The following is a 14,809-nucleotide window of genomic DNA, read 5'->3' on the forward strand; positions in this document are numbered from 1 at the left end:
GTAGTAAAGAAGGTTTGCTCAAGAGCAATACTGTTTTACTGGATGGGCACTCAGTATTATGGAACTATGGAAAACAACAGTGGGACAAGTACGTAAATAGCTTACAAAGTAGACAACAGCATTGAAAGAGTGGAGGGAGGGACTTTAGAAATAAGATTCCCATAAGTGGTGGAGGCCACATACACAGACTTTTAAAACCACTACAGGAAAAGGCTGAGAGGATTGAGAAAATTTCAAGCAGCAATAAGCTAGTTAAATAAAGCCAATACTGGAGCTCTAGTCCTATGACTCTGAGCTGCACGTCAATGACCCCAGGCATGTTAGAATTTCAGAAATTTATCTTAATATCTCAGTGGTGGGAGACAAAGAACTATGGAACAGAAAGGCACTGAAATGTAACTTTAAGCAGGTAAATGATGAGCTGAATATAAGACTATCAGCAAAACTGTAACAGCACTGAAGCACAAATCCTGGAGCAGGATATGCAGTACTCTCACTACTGCAATTGACCACTGTCTAAGATACCAGATTATGCAGAATTTTACCAGTAATATTGTTTATGGAAAAAATGCAGTAATAAATGACTAAAAGCTCAAATCTGGCAGTAATTCACAGTTCTGCCACAACTGCAAATGAAAGTACAAGACTAATGCCACAGATAGAGTTCAAAATACAAACACTTTTACAAGACGAACCTTGATGAGTGGATGAGTAACAGAAAGTTCACACCGGGGATCACACCAACAGCACTACTAGATAGGGGCCAAGGGTACTAGCTGCTAGTACAGGGGTCTAGGGTACTACTAAAGGGGCGGTGAATACCGCACAACGTGGCTGGGCTAATATATGCCTTCGGGCAGATAGCCCAGTACCAACCTATGAACCTATAAGTAATTCTGCTTATGGAGATAGAATTGCAGTATAATGCAGAAACACAGTCTTCCCACAATTGCAAATGAAGCTACAAGACTAAAGTCCTAGAACAAACTAAAAAAACTCAGATAACTTTTTTTGATAAAACATGGGAAAAAGCAGAAATTATCACCACAGAGGTCACTATAAGTGCAACTTAAAATATTTAAGCATTATTGAAGTTAAAGCTTTATTTCCTTTTTGATGAAAAGCTAACTAGGCCAATAACCTATCTTTCTACCAAATCTAAACCAGAATAGCAAGACTCACTAAGTCAGTCATCACAATAGGACACATTACTGCGTATCTTTTCACAGTCTACAGTTGTTGAAGCTTTGTAATCTGCTGCCCTTCATCTATCTGAAATTTGTCCTTAAACTTCTCTGCTTATCAGCTTGTCCACACCTATCAAATATGATCACCTGGTAAGAAACTCAGTGTGAACTCAGATCTTCTGTTGGTAAGCTAGGTTGTAGTCTGAATACAAAGAATACATTTATTTTGTATCTGGTTCCTTTTTCCCATGCCTGCTAACCATCTAGCCACTGCCACAATTATGATCAGTTGTTCCCCATCTTCAGGGTGACAGACAGTTATGATGTAGCATCATCTAGGCAGCCAGAAATGTTTTATCCACTTTTGGTCTTGCAATTTGTATTCACAGAAATAAGGCCTTGCTATGCTATCCTTGGTAAGCTTGCATGCCCCTGCACATGCTCCATAAAGGTTGATATGGCTTGGCAGAGCAAAGTACAAGTTGCTGGCCCATATACTGCATGCTGTGCACTTCTCCTGCCACTGAATGCCAGCAATGCAGGGGATTGGACACCCCCCCCCCGAATGGGTGGGCTGTTATCAGCTGCTTATTCATGCCCTTTTCTCAGCGGATCCTGTCAAGATGATACAGAGCCATCTGGTTCACAATAAAGGCTTAATTCCTTTGTGCCATCAAGGATAATCTCCACCCCACCCCGGGTGGGTGAGCTGGCATCAGCTGCTCAGTCATGGCCTTATTCACTAGATCCTCTCTAGTCAGTCTGGAGTCATCTAGTTCCATCTGCCACGGATCAAACGTTAAAGAGAAGGAAAAACTGGAAGACACCATTCTGCATATATTGGAAATATGTGGAATAAACTTCTGAACAAACACAGGTCTATCCCGGAGAAGCAAGTCTTAAAGACAGCAATAAAAACTTATTTTTAATTACAACAGAAATATGAGCGTGGGGATTCCTAATACCTCTGTCCAGCCCACCCTCATCTAATGACTACTGAATAGTTTATTACATGTCATAATTTGGCAGTTTCTATATCCTAATGCTCTGCATACTGCTCAAGCCCATTTAAATATTACCATCATATATAAATATTGCTTACACACCAGTGAATATAAAATTTAAACTTATCACGGTCTATTTCCTATATTGGTATGATTTTCTTTTATACTGTATTTGGCACTGCTTTTGCTAAGCATTTTAACCCATCAATAAATACCTGTAAATACATTCCTAGTTACTATACATGTCTGTGTGTATCAGTTAAGACTCCTAAATTTATATTACATATTTTGTAAAATATATAGGAAATCATCTGCTGTCATGCAGTTGTGGTTTTCAGTGATTGCTTCATCACTTTGTAATTATATGAGTCACTGTCCATCCTTTGTAAATATGTGTTATGCGTCTGTTCTGTATTGGAGGTTTCTCTCCCCAGGACTCCACTGAAAACTGTTCTTCCAAGATGAACATTCTCAATCAACTAATTAATAAATGTAATGTATAAATAAATTAAAGTTGGGTGACATTGCTTAAAATGCATATTCACTCCCTTCCCTTCAGTATACATATGAATACACTACTACAATGATATCAGTACAAGGACACACTCATTATACTCCAAAATTAGGGAAACAATAACCTTGTTGTAGCCTAATTATGATATCATATATCAAGTATAACAGCAGGAGAGAATACAAGGGTTTTTTCTAGTTCATGGAACACAGTATAGATGGACTGAACTTCACCTAGGGCCTCAGTAACCTTTTCAAAGAAGTCAACAGGGTTGAGTAGACACAATCTACTTTTAATGAAACCAAACCGGCTGGATTAAGTGGGCTAGAGATTACCAATGCCAGCAATTATTCACTCCATGGCATTTACAGGTTATGCTAGTAAAGTTAATGTGCGTATAATTTTTGGGGATTAGTTCTAGGGTCACCCTTGTGTAGCAATATTATAATGGCCATTTTCCATTTGTGAAGGACAGAACCAGTGGAAATATTAAGTCTAAACAAGTTAAAGAGAGGGTGGGCTAAGTGCTGCTTGATGCAACTATACAATTCCTACTATCTACCAGAGTTTTGCATTCTGACATCCTGACTAAGAGACCAACAGGGTATGAAGTGGCAGTTGGGCTATACAGGACATAATGTTGTAGAAAGCTGGACATATTCCCAAATGAATATACATTCACTGTGTCTATGTAGATAGCAAATATGTGCTCCACACAGGCAATCCTTGAGGAGATGGCATGTGGGTTCTTAACAGCTGCAGAATCCAAACCAATGATTAACTCCTGGCCTCATTGAGAGAGTGAGCCTGTTGTTGATTTAGTTCATGCACCTTCTCTGATGAGTGATAGTTACCCTTTACATAGATGATCCTCATCTCTACCATAGTCCATCCTTCTGGCACCTGAGTAGTCTTCTAAACCTAGATCATTGGTACAAGAGGAGGATGTTTGTCTGAACCTGCAAGCTGATTCTGGAACATATACATGATCACAGAAAATCTGGATGCAAAGTTTAGAATTTTGCACTGCCATTTTTATGCAAAGAAAAGGTATCATGATCTCCTAAAACAATTAGGATGCACATGCAAACCACTTAAGTTTCTATATATCCATGTTTCTTTAGCTTTTCATTCTCTAGAGACATCTTACCCCTGGCAGTTGTTTCCGAGTTTGCCTTCCTCGTTTCTTAGCTATCCTTTCTTGCTCCCTTTCTAAGTCTCCATCTTCATTAAATGAGTCAAAGTAGGGGTGTTCTAATAACTGCTCACAAGTTAATCGACTGGAAGGATCCATATGAAGACATCCCTGTGAATGTATACCAAAAAAATATATTTATATTTATTTATGACTGAACACTAGAACTTGTTTTACACTTAATTTATTAAAGTTACATGAGCTGTAGTTTGTGCAGACCCTTATTCAGATATGTTTATTTTGTATCACATTTTAAAAGTCTAAGGCATATAGAGTTGTAACATTCAACATTCCTCATATTTTCGGTATTTCAGATGAAAGGGAAGCTAAGGCAGCATCGTCATCATGATATTTTAGTCAAAAGAAAAAAACAATGCAATATTGACAGCTTAAATGCACTAAAGTGCTATAAAAGAACTTTTAGCCACTATTAAGTACCTGCTAATTACTGCATAAAGCACATTTATCTAAAACAAGCATAGGCAGAAATTTCACTTACACTTCCACCCTTTACTCACTTCAATACAATTGTACAACTCCTCATTTAAAAACAGTTGCCTTAATGGTTAAGCTCTTTGCCTCCAATGCACAAGGTTTGATCCTGAGTTTGCATGTTCTCCCTGTGTCTCTTTAGGGTTCTTTCCACCTCCGAAAAACATGCTGAGTGCTTCCATCTGAAACTCACCACAGAATGGAGCTGTGGGCAGCAGCAGAGACTCTACATGGTTCCTTACAGGGGGATGAATTGTACAGAACAACTGCTTTGGGTATCTACTGTGGTGTGCAGTATCCCCAAGATAGGAGAACACAGATCACAGACTGTGTGCCATGGTAGGGCTAGCCACTTGACAGTGTAAAATATGTCTCTAGGTAGTTTGGTCATATTGACTAATGTCGCCAAATGGGCATGAGTATTTTGCTTCTGATAAGTTGGTTGAGGACCCGGCCTACTCTGACCTACACCAGGGACCCAAGCTAATGGCGGGAGGGGTGTATGTACCCCTATTGGCCAGTGTGTGCCCACCATAAAGCCCAGCAGCCTTAAGGTCATTAAGCTATTGGCTGGCTGGTGTCCAGTTGCCAAGCCTGTGTTACTGGGGATGTCTCTGTTGAGTGAAAAGCTGGATATAAAACCAATGCCAAACATGAACTAAGAATTGCTACACTCAATGTAGGTTCACTGACAAGATGAAGCTTTGAAGTGGATGACATGATGGTACAGAGGAGGCTGGACATTCTATGTATTCAAGAGACAAGATGGAAGGACAGTGCAGCAAGGACCCTTGGCTTGGGATCCAGAATCTACTACTCAGGAGGAGGACAGGTTAGAAATGGTGAGGGAACTGTGGTAAGAGAAAGGCTTAAGAAGGCAGTGAGAGATATCATCAGAATTAGTGATAGACTTGTAGCAATCAGACTCCAGTGTAATGATAGGGTAGTATTCATAATCTCAGCCTATGCCCCACAGCAGAGTTTTAATAGTAAGGAAAAGTGTGGATTCATACAACAGTTGCAGGACCTACTAGATACAGCAGGACAACAGTAACTGATGTTGACAATGGATGACTTGAATACACATATCGGGACAGAGAACAGGATATGAGGACTGCCTTGGTCCACGTAGGTGGTGCAACAGGAATAAAGAAGGAGAGGCCATTCTAGACTTCTGTCTGGCAATTGAGTTGATAGTAGCCAACACATGGTAAAGAAAGAGAAATAATTACAAGATCACATATAAGAGTGGCCGACGCAACTCAGATGGACTTTCTCCTATTAAAGAAAGGGCACAGAGGTAGAATCAGTGACTGCAAAGTCACCCCCAGTGAAACAATCTGTCCACAGCATAAACCACTGACTGCCACAATCAGGTGCAAGGAATGGTCAGAGAAGGCTCTAAGGTCAACAGAGACAAGGCTGAAGATATGGAAGTTGACTGGAGAGAAAGTACAACAGTTCAAGGAATTACTCAGGGGTCTGGAACCCAAAGAAGAGGAGGAAATAAGTGGAGTTGAAGAAGAATGGCAGCACCTCAAAACAGCATGTGTGAGGACTACAGAATAGATATGTGGCCAAGCCAGGTATGGAAATAAGGCACATAAGTGTCGCTCGTCCTATGTTATCATTCAGGATGAATAGGCGGGGTAGTTCATTTATATGCTTTATTATATAGAAACACATCAGGATGAAGAGCAGAAACATAAAATGTAAATGGACTCTGACAAACCATTACATACATGCATGCTTACATCTCAACAGCTCTCTACAAAATGGCAGTCTGGCTCTCACGTGCTCAGTATTTATACACGTGTAAGCCCATGGAAAGCTTCTTAAAGGTACACATACATACTGATCTACATACTCCCTCTTTAGTGAATTACCCACAATAAAATGACATCTGAAAAAGACAAGCAATTATACAGACAGTGAGAAATAAACACCATGTTCATGTCCAAGTTGCCGTGTATCTGGAAAGTGGTCTGGAAATGTGACCTGATCTAGTGATATACCAATTAGGACTGGGTTTAACAACAGGGACAGTCATTGGTGAGCAGTCTGTTTCCAGAGTTTTGGGAATCTTCTCAGGAACATGGATATTTGCTGAAATGTCCTCTGGTACTGGTACACTGAATAACTCACTCTTGTGATCTAGAATATTTTTCACAGGCAAGATGCTGCAATACAGGCTCGGACACTGGTACTAAATGTTTCTGATTCCACCTAAATTCAATTCCTTGTGATTCCACAATGTACAATCTCAGCTCTGGACATACACTTTTCATGATTCCAATCCGATCAAAACCTTTGGATGTCTGCATCCTCACTATCTCCCCTTCACGTAATGAACTGAGCAGTTTACTGGACTTATCATAATGGGACTTCTGGGACAAACGCCTTTTCATGAGTTGAGCTCTTGCTGCTTTGTTGTTCTTAGCTCAGGGAACCAACAGATTGCTACTGATTGGTAGTGTGGTTCTGGTTTGTCTAGACAAAAGCCTTTGTGCAGGTGAACCAAGATGTTTATCATGACGAATATTTATTAGATTCAGGAGATTCAGAAGAACATCATTATTGTCTTGTTTCGACTTCTCTAATAACTGTTTCATACTTTGAACTGCACGTTTCTGCCAAACCATTTGACTGTGGGTGCACAGGGCTACTCGTAACATGAATAAAGTCCCACTCTTCAGCAAATCTCTTGAACTGCTGGCATGTAAACTGTGTACCACTGTCAGAAATAGCTTTGTGTGTACTACCATGGACTGCAAAATGACGATTCAACTTAGTAATGACATTACTGGATGCTGCATTAGGAAGTAGGTCAATCTCGAACCAATATGAATAAGAGTACTAACACCAAGTAATGTTGACCATTCCATTCGAAAATATCTGTAGCTACTGTCGACCAAGGAAGGTAGTTCAGGAATCTGGTTTAGATGAAGTGTTTATGTTGATGTGGCTTAGTACTATTACATACAGAACAAGATGAAAGTACTCTCTTAATATCCTTTGACATAAAAGGCCAAAATACTAGTCCTCTCACCCTTCTTTTAGTAGAATCAGTTCCTGGGTGGCTACGATGCAAGATGGTAATGTACTCTTGTTGTAAAGATTTTGAAACAATCACTTTTGGACCTTTCATGATGATACCATTGTCAAACAAAATCTCATCTCTGTAAGGAAAATATGGTTGCAGGTCATGAGGTAAACAAGATTGCTTTGATGACCATCCTTAACTGATAAAGTGGTTCAGCTTCTGAAGAATCGGATCTGAGGCTGTGTGACTTCTAAGCTCATCAAGACGTGTGGAAGAAAAATTTCTCACTTCCATGGCTTCAAAATCAAGTTGCTCATTTTCATGCTGTTCAGTGGTAATTCTGGTTGATCTGGAAAATATCAGCAAGATAAAGTTGTTTGTCTTTTGTGCAGACAAGACTGAAAATATACTTTTCAACATCATGTGTTGGCATTCTGGCAGGAGCTGTATGCATAGGATTTCTCAAAATAGTGACTAGAGGTTAGTGATCTGTTTCGATTCGAATTGGGTGGCCATAAATATAATCATGGAACTTCGAACATGCAAACATAATTGCCAAAAGTTCTTTCTCTATCTGCGCATACTGCATCTCAGTTTGGGTTAGAGTTCTGGACGCATAGGCTACTGGTCTACACTCTTGAAGAATGACTGCACCAAGACCAAATTTCGAAGCATCACAAGAAAGAGTTACTGGTTTATTAACATCATAGTATCTGAGAGTTGGTGGACTGGCAATTTTCTGTTTCAGGACATCAAATGCTCTTTGGTGTTGTTCTAACCAGGACCAGGATACATCTTTGTGTGTCAACTGAGCGGTGCTGAAAGTTCACTCATGTCTGGAATGAACTTGCCTAGGTAGATAACCATGCCAAAAAAACGTAGGGCGTAAACATTCTCTGGAGCTGACATCTCAAGAATTGCTGTTTGTTGGAAGGATCTGCTCTTAAGCCTGAACTGGTAAACAAATGACCGACATAAGTAACTTCTCATAGTCTGAATTTGCACATCTGAGGATTCAGCTTAAGAGTCACTTCACATGCTCTTTCCAGACGTTTCTGTCATGCTCAGCTTCACCAATACCTCCTATTAGAATATCATCTATTATAAAAGCACATGGATATCCAGAAAAAATTTATTCCATGGCGCTCTGGAAGACTTCACTGGTAGAATTTATCCCAAATGGCATTCTCAAAAATCTGTACCTGCCAAAAGGAGTACTGAATGTGGTTAGCAATGAATGAAGATTTTCGGTCAAGCAAAATTTGCCAAAATAAACTCTTTGCATCCAAAACAGAAAAATACAGTGGTATTTGGCATATCAGCAGTGACTTCTTTGACTGTACACATTGGATGATGAGGTCTTTTCAGTGCTTTGTTCATATCTCTTGGATCAATACATATTCTGATATCATCTGAGCTTTTCTTATGAGCTACTACCATGGAAGATACCCATTCAGTTGGTTCATCAACTGGACAAATCACACCTTGCTGCACCATTTTATCTAGCTCAGCTTTGACTCTGCTCTGCGTAGCTACTGGAACTTTCCAGGCTGATTTCAGGGTCTCACTTCATGGAGTACACAAATGGGTGTTTGCCTAGTTTGTCTTAAAAAAGATCAGCATATGTGGAGAAAACAGACTGGGTGAAATTAGAACAGTGATCTTTCATGCTTACATGGTAAATTAACATCTGTGGCATTGCTGACCAAAAGCTAAGCACTTTTCTCTTTTAGACACATGATTACCAACACAGTTATGACAGTTGACTATGAGGCTAGGTGAGGGAACATGCTTTGACTTTGCTGGCTCACCCTTGTAATTCACTGAGACTGTGCTTGCTCTGGAATTTGCTAGAAAGCTACAGGGTTTACCAGGGACTGCTGCACAACTCACAGTTGCTGCCATGTGCTTGGGCCTGTTTTTTTTAACCATGTGCTGCATACTATCAACATTAGCTTTAGAAGATACTGGAACCATGCAATTCTCATTTGTAAGCATATTTGTGTGCTTTTCTCTGAGCTCATATATCTGACAAATCTCAGTGGCCTTATTTAAAGTTAAATCACTATCAGGAAGTAAAATTATTTCACAGCATCATCTTTAGTACGACACACAAGTGTATCTTTTATCAAGTCATCCTTTAAATCACCAAATCTGCATGTTTTAACTTTATTTCTCAAGTCAGTTATATATGCTGCAAAAGTTTCACAAAGCTTTGATCCCTTGTGGAAAACAAATGCCTTTCCATTGTAATATTCATTTGGGGGTTAGACATTTCTCTAAATTTACATTTTAAGCACTGGGGTCTTCACTTGTTGCAGCCAGTACCACTATATGATGGTTTCATCCTCTCCTGCAAGCACAGCAGGTGCATACACAAATTAATGCTCTCTTTCTATGGCTTCTGAACCAGTTAAATTAAGCAGAATAAATGCCTTTGTATGTACATCTTTATCAGAAAATGCAGCTTGTATGAAAATATCATACTCTTGCTCAAACACTCTCCAATTCTCTGCAATATTATTATCAAATACAAGTGGAGCTGGTCCGTGATCAGCCATGCCAACAAAATATGCTTAAACACACTGCCAATATGGCCTTTGTAATTATATACGAACAGGCACACACACCAGGTACTTGAAATAACATTCAAATGCAAAATAAACTCTTTGAAATACTGTACTTTGCAAAATATGTTTTGAAATGGCTGTATTTTGAGAAATAACTGCACTGTAATACTGCACAAACTTGCAAACATTTTGCATACTTCGGATGTCTTGAACAGCTTTAATTAATTTTAAAAAGTAACACATTGCGAAAAATGCAATCTTTTCCTTATTTTATACATTTTATGCGATTTGGCCATTATTTCAAACATTTTCATAACTATTTTGTATATTTCTATCAATATGTCACAGTTTCGGACATTTCATTTAACTAGAATATCGTTTTGAGCCTTCTGAGTGCATCATTTTATATTCTTCAAGTAAGAAATCATTTAAGCAAGTTTTAGTACCTGGAATTAATTTCTGACCTGTTTTTGTGAGTTGTACGTGCAGTAGGGATGATTCATTTCTCTATATTCCTCCAACATTAATTGAGTGCATCTTGGTCTTGATTCTGGATCCCACTTCTGACACCATGTCGCTCATCCTGTGTTATGATTCAAGATGAACAGGCGGGGTAGTATGCTTTATTATATACAAACACATCAGGATGGATAGCAGCAGCATAAAATATAAACAAACTGATTAGCTGATAGACCATTACACATGTGCATGGTTACATCTCAACAGCTCTCTACAAAGTGGCAGTCTGGAATGCACATGTGTAAGCCCATGGAAAGCTTCTTAAAGGTATACATACATACTGATCTACAATAAAGACAGCTGGTGGTAGAATACATTAGTCCAGGAAGTCATCAAAACAAAGAAAGTGCAGGAAGATTGGGAGATAGAAAAGACGGACCAGGCTAGGAAGGAATATTGATTGGCTAACAAAGAACCAAGAAAGGAGTTGCAATGCAAAGAACAGGGCGTCAGAGACACTTTACCAGCTTCTAGAAAGTGACTCAATAGATGGCACAAAAAAACTATATCAGGTTGCAAGACAAAGACAGAAAGATAAAGATGACAGTCAGACACCCTTTACAAGGGATGCCACCAACAATCTGCTCATCATCAGGACATCAAATGCAGACAGAATGAGTACTTCCAGCAGCTTCTGAATTAAGAAAACACCACAGAAACAGTACTTCCACAGACACAGCCTACAATGAGAGAAAAGGAGTCCACCCTAGAAGAAGTAAGAATAGCATTTAGGAAAATGAAGACAGAGAAAGCAGCAGGATCAGATGAGGTCACAGCAGATATGGTAACGATGCTGAGTGAGAAAGAGTAGAAATGACTCCTGAGAGTATTCATAGCAGCATGGAGAGAAAGGCATATCCCAGATGACTGGAGAATAATCATACTCATGCCAGTGTACAAGAACAAAGGGGACATCCACAACTCTGGGGAGTACAGAGGTAGCAATCTCCTGTCACATTGCATGAAAGTTCTGGATAGGTTGACTGATAAACGGATATACAGAGTAATAGAAAGTAAGATGGGAGATGAGCAGTTCAGATTTAAATTACAACTGACCTGATGTTTGCAATGAGAAAGACAGTTGAGAAGTTAGAGATGAGGAAAGAGTCCAACTGGGCATTCTTAGACTTGGAGAAAGCATATGACAAGGTCCCAAGAAAGCTGATTTGGGCAGTACTGCGGTGGTTCGAAGTCCCATGAACATTGGTAGAATTAGTGCAGCTATCGACAAGGGCTCAATGACTCAAGTACGAACAGTGTTCAGTCTCACAGAGGGGTTCCCAATGAGAGTGGGTGTGCACCAGAGTTCAGCTCTGAGCTCACTGCTGTTCATACTGGTGATGGACTACACTAGCAAACAGGTCGGAGGGGAGAGATCAACAAAGTTGCTGTACGCAGATGCTATGGCATTACAGGCAGACTCTGAGCAAGAACGTCAGCAAAGGATACGGGAATGGTATGCAAAATTGAAGGCACATGGGATGAAACTAAGTAGAGATAAGACAATGGTAATGGCAGCAAAGTGGGGAAATCAGAAGAAGCTGAGAATTGAGGTAGAAGGGAAGACAGTGGAACAGGTTAATAGCTTCAATTATCTGGGAGGTGTGGTTGAAAGAAGGGAAATCTGAATGAAGAAGTCAAAGCTAAAATCAGAGAGGCTGCAGCCAACTGGCACAGAATGTCAGGTGTAGTATATGACAGAAGAATGCCAAAGAAGCTGAAACGTAAGGTGTACAAAACAGTGGTGCAACCATTACTATTGTATGGTACAGAAATCTGGGCAGTAAAGGCAGAGCAGATGAGAAAGCTAGAGATGATGGAAATGAAGTGCCTGAGAAGGGTGGTTGGATGCACACTGTGGGACAGATGAAGAAATGAGGACGTAAGAGCAGAAGCCAGAGTAGCTCCAGTTGCAGAAAAAGTCAAAGAAAACAGATTACAATGGTTTGGGCACATGTGCAGAAAAGCAGAAGACAATCTGGTGAAGATGATTTGAGACAGACAGGAAGAAGGTAAGAAAAATGAGGCATGCAGCAAAGAAGTGGCTGAATTGTGTGAGAGATTTGCAACAGTCAGGTATGAGCATTGAAGAAGGTAGGAGTGTGGCACTGAATTGAGAGAGAGGATGATAGTTAACATGACACCCTTAGCCCAAGTAGAAAAATGGAAAAAAGGGGACTGATGATGATGAATGGAATGTACTATGGCTAAAAAACAACATGTATTACTGAGAGAAGCAGTTTGTGGTAGTTCTGTTGGAAGCATTTGAGAACCACTTAGGGGGACTCTACATCGCAGGATGGTTCTTTAATACCCAACTGGAAATAAGGGTCATACATGTTATACAAAGGTCTTTTTCACTATTTTGTTACAGACTGCATTCTGTTACAAATATCTACAAAGCAAACTAAAAGTTAAGAATGCAAGTTAAATGCAGTCCATGTATAAATACTGGCCAGATACAGGCAAAAATAACATACATTTAAGAGAAAGAGCAAAAGGAGAATGGCAGAGAGAGCGAGCGAGGTTCTGCACAGTAAAAACAGGTCCTAAGAATGACTGTATATAAAGTGTTTTATAATATAAAAATATAAAACACAAAAATTCCACCAGCAGACAAACCACACTAGCAGCCAGACATCAAAACTAAGTGCTGAGAAAGGCACCAGTGTGGAAACATGCACTAATAGTTCAAAATATTCACAGGTAAAATAGGCAGCAAACAGCAGGCAAAATAAATCCAAGTATGGAAACACAGCAGTCTCAATTTAAAACATCCAAAGGTGAAGTAGGCAGCAAACAAAATCAAAAAGCTCTGCACAAAGTGTTTTATAATACATTTTCCTCTTCTACCTCAGTACTTTTTACAGAAAAATCAATACATTATAGCCAACACACGATCATCAGTATAATCTGTATAAACACTGGTCACTATTAGGTGTCCACTGAGACTTCTTGTCGGTTGTGGATGTTATATCTTAAGATGATATAATTATGACAAAGGGCATTAGGTTATTGTAACACTATTACATTTAATTTAGGTTTGTCTCTGCTATACTGTATTGAAGTTGCTCTTTCAAGATGTAACTGACATCTGTCTCTTTCATAACAAACAAATAAGACAGTAATGCTACGAGCCAGGGTCCAAATGATTCTCTATAAACCCAAATTACTTTATTTAGTGCTTTCATCCTTACACCAGCAGGACTACATCAGAATAACCAAAACCACCAATGAGTCCTTTATATAAACTTTATTAATTAGAACCAATGTATTTAAAGACATAGTACACATTAAAACAACTCTGACTCCTTGGCAGAGGTTAAGCTTTTCACTAGAAAACTGAATTTAACAGTATTTTTAATGACAAAAAGTAGTGGGCAAACTTACACCAATAACAGGGCAGATACGGTTAAGAATCAAAGCATTTTTAATCCACTATTATACCATATAATCAATGTTTTTGAGAAAGCAGTTATTAAGGACATTTACAAATTACAGGCCAATAGTAACAATTATACATGTTGTACCAACCTAAATAAAATGAAAGACTCTTACTTGATTCATTACAGTATGACAAGTCTACCTGTATAATGAAACCAGATAAGTGTGGTGGCACTGTCCTTTATGATTTCTTGGAATACTCAAATGTGATGTCTACTATACTTAATGATACTGAAACTTATTCATCAGTATTAAGGAATGAAGTGAAGATTGCCCATCAGAGGACTGAGTCATATTTAGAGGAATTTTTGATTGATCAAAGAATCACTTTAGAGACTTACAATTTTTTAAAGATGGAAAATCCAATTGTTCCAACTATGTTTGGCATCCCCAAAATCCAAAATATTATAGTTAAACCTCCCTTAGACCCAAAGTAACTGCCCAAGGGTTTAAAACCTATCCCCTGGCAGTACATATTGATGACTGGATGAAATCTATCTACAATGTGGTCTCATACTTAGTTACTGATTCTTGGGATTTCTTAGGGAGGTTAAAAAATGACTTGTGGAGTAAAGATTTAATATTCCTCACTGTGACACCTCACCACAAGCCCAGTAATCAAGGAGCCTCAATCCTCACCACAAGCACCAGTGGGGGAATGTACATTGGGAAGATAACAGGAACACACACAGTATTTCCAGATGCAGCTCTCTGCATCAAGTGAAATTTCCCTTAAGAGCACACAGAGACCACAGTCAGTCTGGGGTTGGTTTTTCACTCCCTCTCCAGATCCCCAATAAGACTCCCCACTGGCACAGCTATAGAGCTGAGATCTCCGCTGAGT

The 14,809-nt window shown here is 39.3% G+C and overlaps 1 protein-coding gene across 4 annotated transcripts in view; it reads right to left on the reverse strand.

Moving 5' to 3' along the window:
- Positions 1–14,809, reverse strand: part of CDKL1 (cyclin dependent kinase like 1) — a 1,528,511-nt gene that overhangs the window by 102,203 nt on the left and 1,411,499 nt on the right. For 2 of the 4 annotated variants that reach the window (XM_044074294.1, XM_044074293.1), the window contains exon 8: positions 3,853–4,008. The exons of 1 other annotated variant lie outside the window; for it this stretch is intronic. In XM_044074294.1, coding sequence (XP_043930229.1) covers positions 3,853–4,008 — 156 coding nt within the window. The remainder of the gene's footprint in view (positions 1–3,852; positions 4,009–14,809) is intronic. One more of the 4 variants, XM_044074295.1, reaches the window with a different exon arrangement.

The sequence above is a fragment of the Protopterus annectens genome, chromosome 6.part0, assembly GCF_019279795.1.
Source record: "Protopterus annectens isolate FY-2018-M chromosome 6.part0, PAN1.0, whole genome shotgun sequence".
NCBI classification, from domain to species: domain Eukaryota; kingdom Metazoa; phylum Chordata; order Ceratodontiformes; family Protopteridae; genus Protopterus; species Protopterus annectens.